Genomic DNA, 24,181 nt, shown 5'->3' on the forward strand with positions numbered 1-24,181 from the left:
GGCTATACAGTCTGCAAAATTTACATGGGTACACGAATCGGGTCAAAAATATTTGAACAGGCGGAGTCACAATAAATCCCCACTTTCAGTTCAGAATATTTTATATGTATATAGCCGGTCAAGCAAGTTTGTCAGTAGAAAAAGGTGCAAAATTAAAATTTTGTATAGGACCACATCCGTTCGCGCTCTTACATTTTCTAAATTTGCCGCTCTTATAATATTTTAAACTTTCGCGTTTTGAACACATATTAACTCACATTATACGAAACGAAACTGATATACGTCGGTAAATCAAGGTATTGAATATAATTCGCGTTAGACCCGTCTATAATGTGAGTTAATATGTTTGCCGCTCTTTTCTACTGACGGAAATGGCTTGAGAGAGAACCTACATAAATGTGACAGTAAAGGGTGGATTCAAATGATCAACATTTTCAGATAATGTGTGTATTTGTTAAATTAATTCAGTGAAAGCATGATAGGAAAAATGTATCTACATATAGGAGACCGGGTATGATTATCTCACGGGCTATATCTCATGAATAGAACATATTCTAGATATCTTGCCAGGCATCCGCTCAATTTCATGTCTCTCTAATTGGACAGCTTTTTTCCATAGTTCTCTGCGAATAGCATCTTGTGGGAATCTGAATGGAAAGTAATGTAAAATGACAATACCAAATTTGATTATTAATTTGAAATAACTAGGTAGTTTTTTTATAGCTCCATCTCATGAAATAAAAAAGGAAAATACAAATCTGTAAGAAGGAATTTATTACTACATTTATAATTATATAGAAAATACCTAAACCAAACACATGTTAATAAAATAGTCTACTTCATTTAGCATAACACCATCCCTATTATCCTCGCAATTTAAAAAGTCGTATGTTGTTATGAAAGTCGTATGCAGTTGTTACGTTTTAGCTTAGCACGGTAGTATTGAAAACAAATCGTCATGTTTTTTCCAAATTCTACTGAAGTTATCTGTTTACTACAAGTGAAAAGTGATTCCACTGGCCTTGGTATGAACTAAAATAACTTCTGCACAACTTCACGACACATGAATATATTTTTAATTACAAAAAAACGTTGTTTTTATAAATCAATTTAGCCATTTGTCACGGACTGTCATCTCGGTCGTACTGAGATTGCCAATCGAGCAGTTTGTAAGTACCGCCTATCGCGGGGTAGTTTGCGTTGGGTCATAATTGAGCGGACAGAATACTTCCATGTATAGCATTTCGCTGGTGACCGCAGTATTTTCGTTTTGAGGCATTTTTTCAATTTAGAGGGCTCTTAATATCACCATAAATCTAAAATTTGTTATTAAATTGGAAATTACGCTAATTTCATTTCTAATCAAATCGGTCGATTTGATCACCACGTCTGGAATCCTCTTTAACCTGGAAATTCCAAATTTGGTAGGATCCTACAGATGCGACAATGTGATTGGTCGGATTATTTGTTACCCACTATAAACCATAATAAATTTACGGTGGGGAATAAATAATAATAGCGGTTTCTCTGCTACTTCTACTGAAAGATACACAAGACTATCCCGTTCTGCCCGTTCTCCCCACCACTCATGCCCAATCCATACATCTGGATGGAATGGGAAATGGGGATTGAATTTCCCATTCTTTGAAATGATGACGTATAAATAACACTTGCACTACACGTGCCATAAAAATCGTTACAGACTTTAACTCTACAAATTTTTATTTCGTGTCACACAAACTCCATAGGTACATATTTATACTTGAAGGACATCACTGAATGTCAAAATCAAGGCCTGTTCACTTCCTAAGAAAGTTATGTCCCCAAATAATTGCGCATGTGTGCGCCTGAAGCTTCTATGTGTGCGTTGGCCTCCGAGAAAAAGTTGCGAGTAATAAAAATAAAAACATTTTTCTACAGCAACATTGCTCCCAACTCTGATTTAAATTATCACGAATTTTATACATAATTAATCATAAAACGGGACTTAAAACGCTTAAAACTTAATTACACGCGATTAAGTTTTATAATGAATATTTGCTTCCAACTGTCTTTATCAATATTCATAAAATATATGGAGGGTAGGTACGTCTACCCACCATAATAAAAAAATATATTTGTCAATGACTCTGTCCAACTGCTGTGGTTCAAGTTCATAACGAAAATTTTATTCATTAAATCTTTAAATAATAAATACAACGTAGCGGTACAACCACTTAAGACTGTAAGTCTGTACCTACATAGATTAAAGCAATGCAAATAGAAAATGTGCTAAATGCGGAGCAACGGCTGTTGAAGCAGCCAGAGTGAAATGTATACAGCTTTAGTGGGTTCAGAAGGAACGCGTATTAATTAACCGTGAAGAAATGTATGAATGAATACAAGTTAGAAATCTGTGTAAAATGCCGTGTGTAAAGTGTAGTGTATCTGTGTGTAAAGTGTAATAGGTAGGCATGCCTAATGTTATTTGTATAATACTGAAAACTTTGTGAATGCGCTTTATTAATGTCTATTTTTATTAAGTTGTCGGGGTTTAATTTTCAGTGTATATTTCTATATGTAAAACATAATACAATGTTATAAACATAAATATGCCTTTTATTTAATAGATAATACCACAAACAAGGGGTAATATTTGCATCTTTCATATATTTCGTGATATGAAGATAACAAATATGTTTATCAACATAATTACTATATACCTATAATACCAATACCCGCCAGGCTAAACCGGTTGTCAACTTTAGTTCCATTGGTACACATCGAGGGCGCCAGTAGTATAAACGTATAAACGGTTGGGGACATTTTTTTGTATGGAGTTACCGTTCTTCTCCTAGTGAGTATTATATTCTTTGGTCAAAATTAACAAAAACTATCGATAATTACTCGAGCACCATTCGGTACAAGTGCACGGCGCTATTATAAAACTGAGTCTGTGACGTATGTGAAGTGACGGAAAGAAAGGAACGGCACGGCTTACGGCTCGGCTGACAGTTCTTTTCTGGTGCTAATTAATTGGTAGGTGATTTTCTTTTATTTATAAAGCGTTTAATCAACGAAGATTATTCACTTCTTGTGCTAAACCCCTAGTGACAGATGAGTAATTTTACATACTTTATGTTTTTTCATACATTATATTAATTACTCTTATTACACGATCCCGTCGTGATGTGGCCGATTGTACTCCCAGAAACCGAATGATAATGAATTCATACAATTGCTCAGTCAAAATTATTCTGTTATCAATTACTATCAACTGACAGAGCAGTTGATTCGTGGTAGTCGGTAGAGTACGACGTGTCCAATTGGTTATATATTGTCACTATTGGTAAGCAATTTGATTTAGACTTTCACTAATTCATAGTTTTCCTATAATAAACTTCTTAAAATGTCGAAGTTAATTACTTTATTTTTTAGACTTATAACAGATACTTTATATATACCTTAAGGTAGCAACTTGAACTTTGTACTGGTTATTTACTTGGCGACAACCTGTTCTCAAGGTTTCTCCTTGATTTACAATTGTAATTGACATAGAATGTAAAAAAATCGAAGTTCAGTTGCCTGTTGCTCGTGGCAGTGAGTCCCTTGTTCACTAAATACTTGTAAATAATACACATGTAAGTGTTTTAGTGTTTCTGGGATCTATTTCTTGTTTTTATTACTATTTTTAGGACTTAAGGCTAACAATTAGCAATATTGATATGTAATAAAGTAATAAATTTGTGTAAAGTCTGCTTACAATTTATGCTAAGTACTTTTATTGTAATACTGCATGGTACATTTACCAGGTGATGATGTTGCATTATTTTAAGAATTCATAAGCTTTGTTGATTCAGTTTGTTAATTTTGATACCTAGATACAAATGTTTTACTGACAACAGTTATCAGTGTTAGCACTGTTAGCAGTCATTGATAGTTTTAATACTATCAAGATGTTGCATAAAGAAAAATCAGTAGAATTATTGCTACGGTTCAATTTGCACTATTTCAAATTTTGTCTTAATGTCCCAATTATTTTGCCAAAGTCTTTTTCGGTTTTATTATTCTATCATTAAAGTACTATATTATTTGAGAAATCCTTTTATCTTTAATGATTGACTTTGATTCTAAATTGCTAGTATTAAAAGCATTTTTAATAGGGATGTACCGACTAGTCGCCGACTAGTCGGGAAAGCCGACTATCCGGCCTCATTTGTAGTCGGCGATTAGTCGGCGACTAGTCGGCAAAAATGGCCGATTAGTCGGCAAAAATGGCCGATTAGTCGGCACTTTATAAGTGAGAGAAAAACAGGGCAAAAAGAAATAAACAGCCAATAGTTTCCTAAGCTTTTCACCTATTTTACCCAAATTCCTATTTAGGATGCTTACGAAAATTTTGTTCGAATTATTGACAGTGTGGGAGTGTGGTCGCTTTCTTGTGTCCGATTGTCCGGTTGTCGTATGAAATATACTTATTAACCACCTTTTTTGCATTTGGGTAGATTAATAGCTCGACGATAGGGGTAAAACGATTGTTTGTGCATGCGCAAGTGCATCTGAACCGAATTTAGACGAACCTAAATGATCTGGCCGACTAGCCGACTAATCGGCCAAATCAATAGTCGGTACATCACTAATTTTTAACATTCTAGCCGGACATAATGCCCGAGACATAACCTATCACATTATCAATGTTATGATTGCTAATCAGGGTAATAATTACATATGTATCTAACTAAATCAGCTATTCATGATATGTTTTACTTCTGGTATCATATACTATTATTTAAGCAATATTTGTATAATTCTAGGAGCTAAAAGTGCTAAAACAAACAAAAATTATAAAACTAGCAAACTTTCCCTAAGTATATTTAATATTATTGAATTTGATGAAGAAGACATGATAAAGATATATATCTTTTGCTCCACTTGTTTTACTTTTTCTTATTATAATTGTAGATAAACGGTGTTATGTAATAAGTGATCAAGCCACTCTTAAGTTAAAACCGAGAAAATGAGTTCCATAGATTTAACATTGTAATGTTAAATCTGTTAGAGGTTGTTGTAAGTTTGATTATTTGAGAAGTGGAAAAAAATTCTTTATTAAATCAGGATAATAATAGGAATAGGAACAAATGTCATTTCTAAACTAAACGATGAAGTATAATTTAAAGATATTACAATTAAAATTTTACATTCAATTAACAACGTGCATAATTACTACAAATAACTTAACCTTTATTTTTATGAAAAGCGTACATATTTTATTCTTAAGCCATAGACGGTCGCTAGTACCATATAAAATTGTAGCAAAAATTCGCTTAATTCTTTAAAGTCTTAATTTTTTTTCGTTTCATTCTTTGCTACCTTTTCTCAAACGAAGAACATAACTTAAAAGATATTTACAAAACTTTAATGCAAACCATGAAAATAATTTACTAAATAAGTAGGTACCTATTCATAGATTGTGCAAAAACATATTTCTTTAAATTATTTATATAATCGTCTGAATAGGGTTCACATGATTATGATTAGCTGTCTAATTACAAATTTGTTAAATATTTTATAGACATTGCATGTCTGTTTTTTATTGTGAAACACGCTTTAACATCGCGTGACTACTAATATTACAGGATTTATTGTTCTATAATTTTATGTAAGTACCTAAGTAATAATAAAACTTCTTTATCTAATAATATTCAAACTTCCAAAACGCCTCACACTTACACAAGGCGCTTACGTTTTTTATGTATGAACATTAAACTTAAATACATAAAAGTACCCAAATAACTCCAAATAATGAGACCGTAACCTAGCTAAAATTCAACATATCCATTACCTATATGCTGTATGTGCAAACTTTTTCTCTAAAAACACATTTGAATTCCCCGAAAAAGTAATATTTAAAAAGATTGTACATTTTTGTACGTGATTTACACAGTAGAGTTCAAAATGAATAGGTACTTATAAACTTCTTTCGCAAAATTATTTTATTAGGGGCTATTATTAATATCATGTTTAATTTTAAACCATCAAAAATGGAATTATTTATTGAAGATATCTACTCATTCTTCCATAGTGCCATTTGCGATAACGCGCCCTATCTCATTTTGTGGCGCGCTTTGATACATTTATCTTCAAAGTTCAATATAGTAAATATGCCTTAAACTTGTTATTTTTATCTTTGAATAACGTCACATATGCGGTATCTTCAGCAACTAGCGTTGACACAACACGTACACTTTTATCACTTTAAATAATAGTTAGATAGGTAGCTACGCTACCAGTGATGGACATACAATTATTTATTTAAGATGAAGATAGTTTATTATTCAAGTAGGCATATTACAATGCGCTTATGAACGTCAAATAAAGCTACACCGGCTCCAACCTTACACTTCTGCCTCGAGAAGATTTAAGTCCTCCTCAATTGGAGGAGGGTATCCCAATGGGACCGGCAACAAACTCGGCGGGACACATCTTTTCAAAAGATTACGTATTACGTGTTATTAATTAACATGCATAACGAGTAAATGAGAAAAAACACAATTTAAATTACTATGGAATTAATGCAATTACATACAGTGGGTATTTTTCTTAATAGAATGTTTTTATTTATAACTAATAGGGGTTTTAAAATTTGATGTTTTAATATCAATATATTTATTTATGTACAACATTGTAAGAAATATTAAATTACATAAATTACTAAAAGACATAAATAGGAATATAAAACTAAAACTAACTACAATTAAAATAATTAAAACTAAAAATTAAAAATACCTATCAAAATTTGGTGCCTTCGGGAGGGTGCCCAACACGCAGGCAGCGGTTTTTAGTATGGTGATACTTTCCAATTCTGCAAATTACTTTTATGTAGACAGGCGGTAATGCGAGACCGCAAGCGTTAATTTATATGCGCCCTATGTAATTTTTCGGTTTCGGTAGTGTGTTCTTTGCAAAGGTACATGGTATCCTTTTCAAGAAATATCAATAAAAAATATTAGAGAAGAGCTTACGTAAATAAGCATAGCATAATAGTAATATCCTAATGTATTGTAGTAAGCATTTTTATGCTTTTCCGATAGAGGCTATCGGGCAAGTAGCTCTATCATTTGTATAAATAGTTTGCGCGTTCATTATCAAGGTTACTATTGCGAGTGATTGACCTACCCTACCTATGTTATAATATAATTGATAGTAAGTATTGTGATAACGCGCGTAACCTTTGCTTAAGAGCGTATGAGGGTTCGATAATCTAGATATAATATGTAATAATATCCAACAATAAGATAATAAACGCGACTGGGTCTATATATCAACAAAAAAAGAATTTTAACCACCCGCTAATAGTAGTGGGGAGCACAATTTGGTATACATTTATCATAGCTGTATTAGCTATATTGACAATAATTAAACTTAAAAAAATACTAAAATTAGAATGTTACAATGCTTTTATTAATGAACTTAATTATATTTAAGAAAGCATGATAATTTGTATTAAGTGCATGTGTTATGAAAGGGTTAGACTGTATAAATAAAGTTATTAAACGTAAGGAAAACCATCATTAAAGAGTTATACTTACGCCATCCAGCAGCAGTCATTTAGCATCGACTCGTGAACAAAATAATAGATACAATAGTGAGATAATGCGTCGAATTTTGACGCAGTAAACAATTCCATAATCACATTATTTTCGTAACGTTTTTTTATTATTGTTACAGAAAAACCAACATGTCGAAAATCAAGGCTGGACCCGTCGTTGACATCCTTGGTGATGAAATGACCAGAATCATCTGGGACCTCATCAAGGACAAGCTAATTTTGCCCTTCCTGGACATCGAGCTGCATACCTATGACTTGGGCATGGAATACCGTGATAAGACTGACGATCAGGTCACAATTGATTGCGCCAACGCAATCAAGAAATATAATGTTGGCATCAAGTGCGCCACGATCACTCCCGATGAGAATAGAGTAAAGGAGTTCAAACTCAAGAAAATGTGGAAGAGCCCGAACGGTACCATCCGTAATATCCTTGGAGGTACCGTCTTCAGGGAAGCTATTATCTGCAAAAACATTCCCCGCCTCGTCACTGGCTGGGAGAAGCCTATCATCATCGGCCGTCACGCTCACGCCGACCAGTACAAGGCCACCGACTTCGTTGTCCCCGGCGAGGGCAAACTCGAGCTCATCTGGACTCCTCCCTCTGGGGAGCCTATTAAGCACGTTGTAAACGAGTACAAGGGTGCCGGAGTTGCTCTTGCCATGTTCAACACTGATGCATCCATTGTCGACTTTGCGCATTCCTCATTCAAATTCGCTTTAGACAGGAAATACCCCCTGTACTTGAGCACCAAGAACACCATTCTGAAGAAGTACGATGGACGCTTCAAGGACATCTTCCAAGAAATCTACGACAAGGAATACAAGGCACAATTCGAAGCTGCCGGCATCTGGTACGAACACAGGCTGATCGACGATATGGTCGCCTACGCCATGAAATCGGAAGGGGGTTTCGTGTGGGCGTGCAAGAATTATGACGGTGACGTCCAGTCGGACTCTGTTGCTCAGGGTTACGGATCTCTGGGGCTCATGACCTCCGTACTCATCTGCCCCGACGGCAAGACAGTGGAGGCCGAAGCTGCTCACGGTACCGTGACCAGGCACTTCCGTTTCTACCAGCAAGGAAAGGAGACTTCCACCAACCCTATTGCTTCCATCTTCGCATGGACGAGAGGTTTGCTACATCGCGCCAAGTTAGATAATAACGCTGAGCTTAAGAACTTCGCTGAGACCCTCGAGAGCGTGTGTATCGACACGATTGAAGGAGGCGTCATGACTAAAGATCTTGCTATTTGCATTAAGGGTATGAATAACGTAAAACGGTCGGATTATTACGAAACGTTTGAGTTCATGGATAAACTGGCCGAAAACTTGAAGAAGCGCCTTGGCAAATGACTGCCTGAAGCGAAACTCTAGATTTAAGAGTTCTATACTATTCTGTCTCAAAATGGGATAAAGGGTACCTATTTATACATGTAATGTAATGCTGAATTTATATGCTTTTATTTATTTGATTGTATCAATATTTTCTTATTATAATATATTTCATTTACTTAACTTTAATGTTTTTATCATACCTTTATACCTTCATAGGTATATTTAAGCTGATGCTTAATCATTACCTTTAGGTATCTTTAGTAGGTATAAGAGGAATAGCAGTAATTGACGTAAATAAAAGGAACTTAACAAATCCCATTCATTATTTGCCGACCGCATAAACAATTAGTTATTTATTCGATTTATTTACGTGAATTTTGTTTGAATTGACCTGAAAAGCTAGAGGCCTAGCCAAGACGACAATCGTTGACAGAAAACGCCAATTTATAAATAATGTATGTATGTAAGTAGTCACGTGATTTTTCGTAGCATTTGTCAACACGATTCATTTTTTCTATTCGTTTGTCGATGTACGATTGTAGAGATAAAAACTAGTAGGTATAAATAATAAACTTGCACTTCAGCCAGTATTCGAAGACGGTACGTTATTGCACAGTAGGTAGTCGAGTTTTATACAACAATAGGCTGTTACAGCGATACATTATGAACAAACCTGAGAATCGACTACGGAGAGCAAATGCGTTATAAACAATGCATGTTACGACTAAAATAAGCCCCCAACTTCCACATTTTACGTAGAATAATATTGAGTACTAAATGATTTGAACGTAAATGTAAATTAGATGTAGATCTCGAAACACATTCGAACTATCAAAATCTTAACTTGATGCACAGTAATTTGACATTGCTCACAGTACACCTCGCTCAGTTATGTCAAAACAGAACCAAATCAAGTTGGCTTTCTAAAGTACAAATGCGACTCATGTGGTAAAGTCGTAACCTCTCATTCCGTTGCTCTGACGCGGCCGCAAGCGCGTTATCATAAGACGTCCGGTGCAAATGCACCGCCTCACTCACAAATCACACAATCGTCTTGTTCAACTGTTCCTAATTCTAATACACATTGACGAGTACACTAACAGATATTATGGTAAAGAGGTTTTCTTATACTGGTCACGTGGAAGCGATGCGCAGTGTTTAGAGATAGACCAGTTGTGTCACATCCTCAACGCTTTTGCTCCGATAATAAATTGCTTATGACGACCTTACGTACTAATAAGAAGTTTTTTTAGTGCTTAGCTGTACGGTCTGCAAAGGGGAGTTATTGTGTTTACGTGTTTTAATACAAGAGCGCAAAACTAGTAGGTACTGATTGGGGTACTTTCGCTTGACTTCGAAATTATTTAGCTAATATTATAATAGCGGAGGAGGGGTTTCGAATGTGTATTAGACAATGTTCTTATAGGCATGTACGTTTGTTTCAAACATTGTGCGCATTAACTGTTGTTATTCGGTCTTTTTTAACACTAAAGAAACATAATTTTAACTGACGCTCTCATAAACAAGTTTAAACTTTAGGTAAACGAATAATAATATTACCTATCATGAATAGAACGTTTATACGTGCGTATAAATAGTTTACAAAAATAAAACAGTAATAGTAAGGAAAGTCGTCAATTTAACGCAACGCTAATACGTTGCGTGATTGATAATTTAACCAGATTTAACTTATGGTCCTTCGAGCCGGATGGTACGATTTCGAACTTGGGAATTGTCTTTTTTTATAAACATCTAGAGATTTTAGAGTAAGTACCTTATGGAGATGAGTGTCCAAATTAATGACAATTATAAAATAACTAGGTAGTGGAATGAAAATGAAACATCTTGACTGAAACAAAATAGAAAACAAACATATCTACTTAAATCAAATCGAACTATAAACTATATAAACTATAAATCAAATAATAATATTTTTTTACAAATCGAACGATTCCCTGTAGATGCGAGTCAGCAAATAACTTTTCTTAGTGAATTACCGGCGGTTGACGCGGTTTCCCCTACACGATCATAGAAACACAGTAAGCAGTAAGACTGTACCAGCTTCTAGTGTTTTTAGTGCCTTTCTCCTTTGAGGTGTAAGGCGGCCCTCCCGCCGTTCTCCCTCCGTTTGAGAGGGCCATTCAGAGTCGGTTCGCGAAGCTCTCGGTGCTTGCTGGTTCAGTTTGGCGGGCTTAGCGTCAGTCAACAGTCGTGCGGCGCTGCCAACTTCGCGGACACGCTTGGCGGGATCCGACTCGCGGCAACAACCCACCCCAAAGTTTATGTGCGCGTGAAACATGTCTATAAAATCAGACTATTTGATGCTTTTACGATGGTTCATCGTAATAAATATTGCTGTGGTAAGCATTTATGTGTTTTTATATAAACGTTAATTATTAAAAAAATTTAGTTACTATGTAGTTTTATGGTTGTTACTAAATATTTTTATATCTCACTGATGCAGTAAGATATTTTAAACAATAATTATTAAGTGCTTTAATAACTACCACTTATATTTTATGAAATAGGTGTGTAAGTTATTTATTATTTATCTGTTGTAGGATTCATATATACTCGTAGACGTCGTATAGCCCAGTCAATACGTCTGCTTATTTTAAAGTATACTTACCTCCAGTTTCATTAAAAATATCAAGTAATTTAATAATGGCCAACATAGGTTTCACTATTGATACAACTGTTTTGTGTATCTCCTCTGGGTACTTGCCTAATATTCAGTAAGTAGGTACCTACAAAGTCGAAGGCAATAGATCCAATAAATATAAAGCTTGAAAAATTGCTATAAACTAATTTATGTAGAAGTTATTTGTATACAGTATTCTTGCTAGTCTTCCTACAACTCTAGGTATACCTAGGTTAGGTACAGGATGTAGGTATACATTTAAAATATTCCCTATAACTTTATTATGATGAATGCACTTCTCTCATTCGGAATTGAATAAAAAAAAATTAAATAAAACAAATAACTAAATATAACTATAATTTACGTATGTATCTCTATATCACCTGTATAACCTGAATTAACCTGTCAAAACGAACAAAATGTTGCTAATCATGGTGAGAAAGGATAGGTCTTATAGATAGAAGCAGGCGATGAAATTGATAAATAATACGTACATACCACTACATAACTAGTTAAGTAATTTACCCACGCTACAAACATCGATTAAAATACTTTTGAAACTAAAAGCCACAAAAAAATCACTAATATTTTTTTAAATTTTAACCTAAGTAATAAATAAGTGCACTGTTAACCCCTAGAGTCAGACCAGTCAGTCAGTCTGACAGATATTATAAACAGTGATCGTACATTTTCCAGCATTTTTGGTGTAGCGGAGTGGTGTTAGGAGCATTCCATGAAACTGTCTACCGTTTGTCCCGTACAAACGCGAATTATTTGAAGATTTACAGACCGGTATAAGAGTTTCCTTTTTTTATGACAAATAGTAAAAATATGCACAGAAAAATAATCGCCTGCTTTAAATGCCGAAAAAAAAGTCGCAACGCAGGAAAGAAAATACGTTTGTACGGGACAGCCCGTGGAATGCTCCGTTAACGGAATTGGTATAAATAATTTCAACCCTAATGATTAATTAGCGTCAATTACGATAATATTGACCTTAATTTACTATTTCAGTTGAAATTATCTATACCAATTCCGTTAACACCACTCAGCTGCACCAAAAATGCTGGAAAATGTAAGATCACTGATTAAACGTCAAACTTCTTATGTGATGTTTACTTAACACTTGCACCTTCTGGGCTATCAGAAAACTTAGCTTGATCTGACTCTAAGTGCCTATTACCTATTTTTAAATTGCAATACTTACCACGTTATTTAATTACATAGTTCTCACACTCAATAAAAAAAACCGTGAAACATAAATCTAACCCCACATTTAATTTACCTCCATCACTAATCAGGTTTTAAATGCCGTTCAAAACGTTATCTCCACATCTAAACATACATTTGTCCATTACAAACTTACGATAACTAACTGTAACGATTGCAACACGGTGTCTGCTTGTACTTGCACTTGCGGTTCAAATCGAGTCTAAATCGTTCTTTAAAAGTTTACTCGTAGAGTCGTAGCTACCGGTATTTTCGTTCGTTGCCGTGACGATAGAATACATGCCATGTGAAGCATATTTAAACTCGTAGATATAAAGACCCAAGAAAAGGAAATACATACTTTATTCACTAGGGATCCCTTTGTTTCACATAAAGTTTTAAGACATAATGTATTGTTTGTTTGTCATTATGGGCCCGATTCGGATTTTGAAATAGATATCTTTTAGACATCACCAAGATACGATAACGATATGTTTAAGATCTAACCTGTCAAATTTGACATTTGCGCGATTCTTGAGATACTCTTGAACGATTTCCACTGGATATGACTTAGAGATCCAATTGACATCTAATAGATATCTTACTCTATCTAACGTAAAAGTGACATTGGTTGCCCGAATTGCGCTGCAAAAGAGAACTAGTTGATATCTATACTAAAACGTATCTAGAATGGATCTAGTACGTGTCGTCTCTTGTGAATATCTTGAAGTTCGAATACAGCAGTATATCACTACTTAGTCCTAAAACTGAAACCGTAAACTTTTCACGATTTTCGTCAGGTTATCCTATATAGATGAAATTTAGCGTGTAAAAAGCTTAAAATTACCGTTGGAAATACACACGGGCGTGGAAAAAGGACATAGACGGAATCCCACGCTTGTGGGACCACGGACCTAAAAGATTTAGGTAATACTTAGAAAACTTCCACACACACACAGTATAAACAAATGATTGCGCTGATCATACAGATAACTAGTATTTTCCCAGCCAAGATTTCGTGGTCCTGGCGGTTTCATAGGCATGGTCAATGACGTCATGTCGTATGCCAGTCGTCGTGCTTTCGATAAGTTATCGTCCCACCGACAAAGCACTGGCAAGGCTACACACGGCAGAGAACCGCTAGCCTGCCATATCAATTACTAGAGCCGCTCGGGTGCACCCAATTACGGGCTCTGGTTCACATGATTCCTATTCATCACCGTCTCGAGATTGCTCGCCGATTAAAAATCGATTTAGCACTCGGTGCAGTATAGCATCGATAAGTTACTTAACGAGATTACGTTGATTAGGGATTATTGATAAAATTCCTGGATGATGTTCCTGACTAGAGATGTAGCGTCTTTAGTCGCTGTACTTTGATGTCGTGTATAAGACTAGTGTGTGTCTCCTTGGATCTGATTAATACACAATCTGATTATTTCTACTTTACCTCAAGAGTAAAGCCTGTATATAACTCAAAGACCTATACCAACCATATGGGTGGAAAAGGGTTGAAGTTCCATAAGAGAAGAGAATACCCCTTGACCATATAACGTCTGAGTGTTAAGAGTCATTTGTTTCACCCCATGTATTTAATTTATTTTGGCAAACATATTCGGAAACACATCAATATTCAAGAAGTCTTCAAAGCTTGTAACTATCAAATGTACTTATGTTAAGTCATATACATATATACTTATATTTTATAGAACGAGAAGAGATAGATCTCTTCTCTTCTCTTCTCTTCTTTGCTAAATAAACACGCTTAAGCAGCCTCATTGGATACGGTGCAATTATAATACAGTGAAACCTGGATAAGTGAAATCTCAAGGGACGAGCAAATTTGTCTCACTTAAAGAGGTTTTCCACTTACACAGGCTCCCAGTTAGCCAGGTAGAAATAAATTTATGTCTCACTTACAGAGGATTCCATTAATAGAGGTGAGAATAGAGTATATTTCAGTTATAGAGGTGGTTAATAAGGTATTTAGTAATTATCTTTATACTTAACTAAATAAGGTAAAATAATCCTTGTCCCTAAATATTTTTTAAGTCTGTTTAAATATTTCTTTGAATTTATTTTGAATGATTCTCCAAAGGACAGATATTTCAAAATTAAATTAAATTTGATACGGACTTCATTGCGTATTAGAAATTTAATAAATGAAAATTAATTTTTTCGTGTTACTTATCAGAATTTCAGCTTTCGTTTCGATAGTTTTAACTACTTACATAAATTAACTAAATCAAACTTGAAGTTGTTTAGACACAATTAGGCAAATGCGGAATTTGTGGATAAACTAAGAGTTAGTAAGAATACGGAAATTGTTCAATGAAGTCCAAGTTAGAGAGGTCATAGATTGACGTTATCTCAGATACAGAAGTCAATTCCCTATAAAATTCTAAAAAAACCGGGCAAGTGCGAGTCGGACTCGCTCACGAAGGGTTCCGTACCATAATGCAAAAAAAAAAACAAAAAAAAGCAAAAAGAAAACGGTCACCCATCCAAGTACTGACCCCTCCCGACGTTGCTTAACTTTGGTCAAAAATCACGTTTGTTGTATGGGAGCCCCATTTAAATCTTTATTTTATTCTGTTTTTAGTATTTGTTGTTATAGCGGCAACAGAAATACATCATCTGTGAAAATTTCAACTGTCTAGCTATCACGGTTCGTGAGATACAGCCTGGTGACAGACGGACGGACGGACGGACGGACGGACGGACAGCGAAGTCTTAGTAATAGGGTCCCGTTTTACCCTTTGGGTACGGAACCCTAAAAAAATTAGGAAAATGTAATCTTATATATTTATAAGTCTCAGTAAAAGAGTAGTCTCAGTAGTAGTCTCAGTAAAAGAGGTAAAATACACTCTCTGTCCCAATTATAGAGGTAAATGTGACTATAAAATCACAACAACGAATCCCAGTTATAGAGGGTCGTTTTTTCTCAGTAACAGAGGTAATTCAGTGCTAAAGTGTCGGGACCGCACCATGAGTCCCAGCTATAGAGGTTTCTCACTTATCCAGGTCCCACTTAACCAGGTTTCACTGTATAACATTGATATTTTGCACTGCATGCAAAAAAACCTCTACATTTGGAAGAAACATCAAAATAGCTTGCCGTATCATCTTGTCGTGTTACAATCTTACAATGCCATTGCCGGTAATATTTTGCTATTTAGGTGGATCCACTTTTACCACACAATTTGTGTACTTACAGATGGCGGGTAAGCTGAAGATACCTAAAAGACGAGAAGGTTGTTTTTGAAATCTAGATGGCGCTACTTTAGCTACTTATAAATATGTCTGATCTATATTTTGTTAGACGTTTCTAATAAATCTCTTATATTGCCAACCATATCCTATATTGCCACCTATAAACTGAACTTACTGAGCCATATTGATTGTACCAGGATTAGTCGTGTTCCGGATCTAACGTCGGGTTTTAAGACCAACCGATAGTATAAAGATATATGACAGTTAAGGTTACCCATGTAAGCTATTATATTTTATTATACTCATATAAGATCTGGTCTTATTGATGAATGCTAGGTTATTCCAAATACTTCGCTTACTATCGCTTGGGCGATATCAGTACAAAAGCTTTCTAAGATTAGACTACGCGCTGCGATGCCGCAAAAATTCACTGATCTTCGATTCATAATATTCATATACTTTTTAAGTATGTAGTTACGAGTTTTTGAGACCACATTATACATATTTAATTCTTTAATTACCTACTTGACTCTATTAATGAGCTGATGCAATCACTAAAACTGAAGTAGCTACCTACTATTGAAAAATCTACAAAAAGTCATTAAACTTTTATCACGGAAACTAGTATTAAACTTCACTTACAGCTAAATAACTAACAATTACCCATCACACTTAATAATTATTTCATAAGCATCATTACTGTCAATAGAATGCCTGCAGCGATTCATGAAAATGTAACATCGGAAAAATATATAGGGTGGTTTTCCGCTAGTCAATGAATGAGTTCATACCTCAGTAAGTTCAGTACAGACATTCATTAGATGCATTTGATTTTTTAATTTAATAAGGTATGGAATAAAATTGCAGGGCTTCATTCGGCTTGGTTATAAGATCACTTGCGACATGCCAACTATGAGGCTATTGAATTTAATGAAAACTAAATTGCAATCATAATGTGATTAAATATATTCGAAATAAGTTGAAATGTGGTAAATGTCGTGTCATGAAAAAAGTTGTTTTAAAATGTATTTGTAAATGTTACTTTAAAATGTAGGTACATATATTTTTATTTAACACGCTTATGTAGGTACTCGTATACCAACTGTGTACCTACTTTTTAGAGTGACATTCCATTTCCAACTGCAGCTGCAATACTGTTCATTTTACTATGGAAACGCGTCGCTGTCATTGTCAATTTCCATAGGAAAATGAACAGTATTGCAGCTGCAGTTGGAAATGGAATGTCACTCTTAGTTGACAGGCTCTGTCTTAGTCTTATGCTAGTACTAGCACTAAAAAGGGATGAGCATATTTTTCCCGGTCAGACTGTACATTCTCAGTCTCATCCATTTCGCTGTTTCTGGGTAACATAGATGGCAGCACTAGCCGGTAATTGGGTGCCTCGCTCCCGGCGTTCCCTAATTGCGGACGCGATTCCCACGCGAGCGGATAGATGCGGCATTAGGTAAACTTATAGATCACTTACCTTTTATATGGAGCATGTAATGAACGTGATGACTCGCGTTTATTAGGCTTTGACGCCCTTGTACACTTGTACAGGCGACGTTTAAGATATGATTACCATTTTTGCTGCAGTTTTGCACCTTACTCCTTTATAATAAGGCGAAAAATGTAAACCGTTTATTAGAATAAGAGCGTAGATCGCTCATTACAGCTGCGTATATTTTTGAGCCAACGAATAGGATCCCTAAGGAAACGAAAAATTTCAAAATCAATACTTAAATTAGCAAGCTGAAGTTGCGTTCATGTTTACGATTTGTGGATATTTGGTGGTTCATGGTTAAGATGCGATTTACATTTATTTAAATTAAAACAACAATCTCAACAATAATAATTCTCAAAAATAATAACAATAATAACTCATTTAAGTTTACTTGGGTCCAGGGTCTGATCTTGCACAAAATAGTGAGAGATGTCACGGCCCGTGTCGTAGCAAATATTACAAGTAAAATATTATTTCTTTTATGTTTCATAATGCGGAGTCTTTGGGGATGGTCTCTGAGTACAGTTGATTATTAGATGAGCAACCGCCTAAGGAAGTCACTACTGTAAGTTGAACCTTTTCCCGTATACATCAAAGTCGCTTTTTGAACGGTTTCCAACCGGCCAACTTATGGATTGCAAGTACCTACCTACTACGTAACTTTAATCCAAATTTCATGATCGTAGGTGGGCTTCAAGCAGTCGGATGCAGTAGTTAGCAGTAATATGTAGTTAGGTGCGCATAACTTGAACTACTGTGAAAGAAATTGAATTAGGTATCTATGGACCGACATGGAACTTTGTGTCAGCGATAAATAAAAACCGGGCAAGTGCGAGTCGGACTCGCGCACGAAGGGTTCCATACCATAATGCAAAAAAAAATAAAAAATAAAGCAAAAAAGAAACGGTCACCTATCCAAGTACTGACCACTCCCGACGTTGTTTAACTTTGGTCAAAAATCACGTTTGTTGTATGGGAGCCCCATTTAAATCTTTATTTTATTCTGTTTTTAATATTTGTTGTTATAGCGGCAACAGAAATACATCATCTGTGAAAATTTCAACTGTCTAGCTATCACGGTTCGTGAGATACAGCCTGGTGACAGACAGACGGACGGACGGACGGACAGCGAAGTCTTAGTAATAGGGTCCCGTTTTACCCTTTGGGTACGGAACCCTAAAAACAAGACATCAAAAGTAGCGTACCAAACTAACCGTCTAAAGCAGCGGTCGGCAACCTGCGGTCCGCGGGCCGCATGCGGCTCGTGAAACTGTCACTTGTGGCCCGAGTGCCGCCTTGGCTATTTTGTATGTATAGTGACAAACGACAATGTCTCATAAAGTCATAAATATTAACAAAATACGACCCGCGTCACCTCCGTTAACTACTATGTGGCCCTTGGCTGCTAAAAGGTTGCCGACCGCTGGTCTAAAGTATATGCGTACCAAACTATCATTCTCAAATAGCTTAACAAAAAGAGTTATGTTTTTACATAATGTATGTAGAACAACTGAGATAGATACTTGAGTATTTTTAAATAGATAATGCAAAAGGCATTAAACTGTATGTTTAATGTTTTCATTCCATTAAAGACTTCTCTGTGCGATAATTATTGATTTATATGTAGTGTATGTCGAAAGTTTATAGCACATTTATGCGTGGGTAAGTACCTATATAGTTTTTCGCATCTTTACGTTCTGTAGAACTTATGTTCTGAACGTATTTTATCGATTTTATCGGTTTTCCAGGGATAGACTTAAGAGTTTCTTCGTGTTCCTGGGCTAAAAGGAAACCATAAATGACTAACGTATAATTTGTAGGAAAAGTAATTAAGGTGCAGTAGTTTTATGGTTTATTTATTTATTTGAAATTTATTGCACAAAGATAAGGCTTGTTCACGAAAAAAAGTAGCCACCTAAAGTTGAGTCTTCTTAGGTATATAGAAGCTTTTTGCAATGCTACTACCTGACATTCCAAAATAAATATAATCAAGTTTAAGAAAAATATATATTAGTTTTCATTAATCAAATAAAATCAAAATGCCGAAAATAAATATAAATATTCGTAAACTAATTCTTGTCGCCTATTGTACAGAAAAGGGTATTGCGATGCGGCAACTAGCAAAACGATGTAAAATGTCCAAAGACGGTCTGCGAAAAGTTATATATAAGTTTAGGCAGTCTAATATGCCAGGTGATCTGCCAGGTCGCGGCTGCAAAAAAGGCTGCGTGAAGCCAAAATTAGACGCGGCAATAGTTGACTTGTTCTGCCAAAATCCATCGGCCTCGAACCGAGATGTAGCCAAAAAGCTGAGGACTTCGGTTGGAAAGGTGTAAAATGCTAAAAAAAATGAATAATAGACATACCAGAAAGAAACAAAAAATCCCAAAAAGGACGCCTGCCCAGCTCGAAAAAGCGAAATCTCGAGCTAAAACTTTGAACAAATTTTTAACTCAAAATTGCGACCGATGCATTTTCATGGATGACGAAACCTATGTAAAAAAGATATGAGAACCTTACCGGGGCCTCAGTTTTATACATGTGTTGCTGGCGAGGATGTTTTGGAAGAGAAGAAGTCCGTGGCTTTTCAAAAATTCGCCCCTAAAATCTTAGTATGGCAAGCTATTTGCTCATGCGGCCTTAAGAGTTCAAGCTTTTTCACTACTGGCACAATCAACGGAGATGTCTACCGACAGGAGTGCGTTAAGAAGCGAATTTTGCCTTTATATAGGAAACATGCACGTCCTTCAACATTTTGGCCTGATTTAGCTTCAGCTCATTACGCTCAAGCCCCTTTAAATTTGCTTGGAAATGAGAATTTTATTTATATTGCAAAAACACGATCCCGCCGAATTGCCCAGAACTTCGCCCGATTGAAAGGTATTGGGCAAACATGAAGCGATACCTTCTCAAGAAAGGTGCAGTAGCCGACAGTGAAGCTGACTTCAAAAAAATATGGAACACGGCCGCTCGTCAGTTAACTTACACCTCAATAAGAACACTAATGGCAGGCGTTTGAAAGAGAGTAAAACAACTCGTCAACTCGTAGGGTTTCTACAATAAATGCATTGTATTTTATTTTCTAAATGTTTACACATATAATTATTTGTTTTTGTTTTCCGTAGCGTAAGAAATAAAAGATTTATTTACATTTTCCTATGGCTACTTTATTTCGTGAACAAGCCTTATAAGACTATATAATTATATTAATTATGTACCTACAAATGGTGGACTTAATCCCAAACGGAATTGTCTGCCAGTACTTGTTAAGTGATAAAAATTACTCGTTCAACAATTGATAATTCTCGATTCTGTATACTTAAACCCTTTTTCAGGTTGTGTTAGGTATAAATGATATACCGGGTGTGACCTGTAATATGAGCAAAAAATTAAACTGTAGGCTGTACTCCTAATACTGGCCAACATTTGTTCAGCGACTTTTAAAAATAACTTGTGGTTTGATTTTTAATGCACTTTAAAGTTTATTCTAAGACGCAATGTATTGCTAATTTTGTTATGATTAAGGAGTGACAAGCAACGTCAATCACAATGATATGGTATGGCGATGGCGTCCATTGAAGATAATATTTATTTTGTATGAAAAATAGGGAGACTAAATACTTCATAATTTTTAAAACTTGTTGAACAAAAGTGTCACCGTTTGAGGAGTACAATCTATGTTTTAATTATTTGCTCGTGTTACAGGCCACACCCGGTATATATAGATGATCAAGCAAATCTTGTCAGTAAAAAAGGCGCGAATTTCAAATTTTCTATGAGAATATATGCCGTCGCGCCTACATTTTTCAAATTTGCCGCCTTTTTCTACTGACAAGATCTGCTTGACCAAGTATACCTACTTAAGTACGTTTTATACAAACAAATTACGGTTACACTGAACGTTACATTACACATTAGATTTGTATCAAAGCGTAGTAGTAATATCAGCAAAAACTTAATAACCCACTCGGTGACAAGTGAGCTGCGTGAGTAAAAGCTATTGACATCAGACGTAACCTTATTTTGAGTAAGTCAGTAATAACAGACGTTACGTTAACGATCGTGGTGATAACGCCATTTGCTTTTAACCTTAATTGTGTTAAAGAGGTAGATAAGCAATAATTACTTAGTAATGCATAATCCCGCGCAGTGATTAAAGTAGGTATATTATTAGTAAATTAGTACGTGGTGTTGATGAAGAAATGATTTCACCTAATATTATACAGTGTGTTTTCTGTAACAGGAGCAATAAATTTAACTGTAGGCTGTACGCCTCAAACTGACCAACATTTGTTCAGCAAAATAACTCATGGTTTGATTTTTATTACACTTTAAAGTTTATTCTAACACGCAATGTATTGCAAATTTTGTCATGTTTACAGCGTGACAAGCAACGTCAAACACACTGATGTCAGCGTACATTGAAGGCAATATTTATTTTGTATGAAAAAGAGGAAGTCTAAAGAATTCATAATTTTTAAAAGTTGTTGAACAAATGTTGGTCAGTTTGAGGAGTACAGCCTTTAGTTTAGTTTATTGCTCCTGTTACAGGAAGCCCCCTGTATAGAGTTTCTTCAAATAAAAACGTCGCTTTTGACACTGACACATCTAATCCATATCGTTTCTAGATCTATTAATTGACGCATCTTAAAATTCGAATCGGGCTGTAGGTATCTACTTATATGCTACTTGTGCTATACACACGTTACCTACCTACTGGCTTATGTATATGGCATTATATCAGCAATGACAACTTAAATGCTTCAGTTACTTTCGAACAGGAGTTATATTATGTTCGAATCGTGGTCTGTAACGATGAGTTTCTCATTACACTCGAAGTATGCAAAAGTGTATATGTAAATGTCTTTAGCTCGCAATAAACCTGGGAGCAGGCATTATAGTTGCCATAATACTCATTTGCATTTTAAAAGGAAACCGCCAGTCCGCATTTGCCAGTACCTAATCTAGCTAAACTCAAACGAAGTCTCAATAAAAATAATATAGGAAGTTATAAATTAAAAAAAGTCAAATTAAACTTTCCCAAGTGAAATATAGAACGAGTGTGGATTTCCTGGTAAACTCGTACCTAAGACCCCACTTTAATCATCTCCATTCAATGTTAAGCTAATTCAATTCCGATACACAACAATCGAATTCTTATTAACCTCATTAACCAACTCATGCGTAGCAAAACATATTAACCAACTCAAATGATATCACGCACGTAGCGATTGGTATCAACATCAACTAGAAAAACGGTCTGAGAAAGTGATTTGCAAAAAACATACAAAAAACCATATCACATGTGTTTTGCGTCGTCACACGGTCAATAACCCGATCCAATTATCGTTGCATAATAGGTTCTTTTTTTACGGTGATTAGATTGACTTTTTTAAGCGCGAAGCAATTTATGATATAGTAACTTCCTCCAGATAGTGTCAGCTAGTCTTTATCGAGTAGCAGATGCTTGTTATTTGTCTTGGAGAAGCGATAGTCAGCTTACGGATTCAAAAAATGCTGACTTGGTGCTTTTTTAGAACTTTGGCAAATAGAGATTATTTGTACGACACCAAGATATAAGTTGTCTTTTGGAAAGAGGGTCAGATATAATGGATACTGTCAACAACACCTAATCCTCTTGGAATACTTATTTGCTACCGTGTTGATGTAGACTAGGTACATATTACGAGGTAGTATGGTGCAGTGTAGGTATATCGCCAATCGCTAGCACGTATAGTAACGTCAACCAAATACATAGTTTCTTCATTGGAACAGTAATTATAGTTTATGAAATACCTTGTTCTTTTATTCTCAACATTGTTCATATGTTTATAAAGTAGGACAAAGGGACAAAGGTATATTAGGTATCTATAACAGATTCTTATAAAAAATAACGTAGGTACATTACAACGTACTTATCGATCTATGATCCAAGTCCCGTAATGAGGATTGTTTTTTCAATGTATTTTTAACTAATAAAGTAACAACCAACCGCTTATACCTAACTATTCATTCAATCTCTATCATTTATAAGAAGTCCCTACATATTTTGTAAAATTTAGAACCGTCCCAGTTTTAGACCTTCTAAAATATTGCAGATAAAACATAGATTTTTTTCTAAAGTACTTAAGTTTTTTAATTTCCTTCAAACCTGGTTCACAGATGTAGTTTTAAAAATTAGTTCTATTATATTAAATAAATAGCCAGTTTTGTCTGCCACTTTACTTCTTAGCGCCACTTCTTTCACCAATTCACTAACCCGGGGTTAACCGGTTAAAACTGGAGGTGCCATGGTACTTCTGTGGCAATTAAGTATATCATACTTAATTGCCAGAAGACAGTTAGGTATTTCGTTTCATCACATCTCATCTCACCTAGTCCTTAGTAAAAAAATCTCACTGAATAAGTTAATCTATTTAAAGATCTAATCTCAAATAGGCAAGTCGAAGTACAATGAACTGTTTAACGTGGAACTAATTTCGATTCGCCATTTTCTTGATACAATGTCTATTGTGGTCAACAAATTAGGTCCAGAGGGCCTAACGCGAACCACGTTCGAAGTCTTGCCTCTCTATCGCACTTGTAAATTCGTACGTAAGTGTGACAAGGAGGCAATACGTCGAACGTGGTTCGCGGTAGACCCTCAGGTGTGTTGTTGCAAATGTTTAGCGAGCTGAGGAGACCTATT

General features: G+C 35.3%; 2 protein-coding genes across 5 annotated transcripts in view; both read left to right on the forward strand.

Annotated features, from left to right (window-relative positions):
* Positions 1-2,934: 2,934 nt before the first annotated feature.
* LOC134665087 (isocitrate dehydrogenase [NADP] cytoplasmic) lies at positions 2,935-9,106 on the forward strand. Of its 3 annotated transcripts, none has more exons than XM_063521900.1 (2): positions 2,935-3,018; positions 7,708-9,106. In XM_063521900.1, the coding sequence occupies exon 2, from the start codon at positions 7,718-7,720 to the stop codon at positions 8,942-8,944; it is 1,227 nt and encodes a 408-aa protein (XP_063377970.1). In that variant the 5' UTR covers positions 2,935-3,018; positions 7,708-7,717; the 3' UTR covers positions 8,945-9,106. The 3 variants fall into 3 exon arrangements, with proteins under 3 accessions (XP_063377970.1, XP_063377969.1, XP_063377971.1); XM_063521899.1 differs by lacking the exon at positions 2,935-3,018 and adding an exon at positions 3,188-3,328; XM_063521901.1 differs by lacking the exon at positions 2,935-3,018 and adding an exon at positions 3,596-3,620.
* A 1,829-nt stretch (positions 9,107-10,935) lies between these two features.
* The window catches only part of LOC134665080 (serine protease nudel-like), a 68,343-nt gene continuing 55,097 nt past the window's right edge, over positions 10,936-24,181 (forward strand). Inside the window, exon 1 of one of the 2 annotated variants that reach the window (XM_063521888.1) lies at positions 10,936-11,286. In XM_063521888.1, the coding sequence (XP_063377958.1) occupies positions 11,224-11,286 (63 nt within the window). In that variant the 5' untranslated portion in view covers positions 10,936-11,223. The remainder of the gene's footprint in view (positions 11,287-24,181) is intronic. The other variant, XM_063521887.1, reaches the window with a different exon arrangement.

The sequence above is a fragment of the Cydia fagiglandana genome, chromosome 6 (genome assembly GCF_963556715.1).
Source record: "Cydia fagiglandana chromosome 6, ilCydFagi1.1, whole genome shotgun sequence".
NCBI classification, from domain to species: Eukaryota; Metazoa; Arthropoda; class Insecta; order Lepidoptera; family Tortricidae; genus Cydia; species Cydia fagiglandana.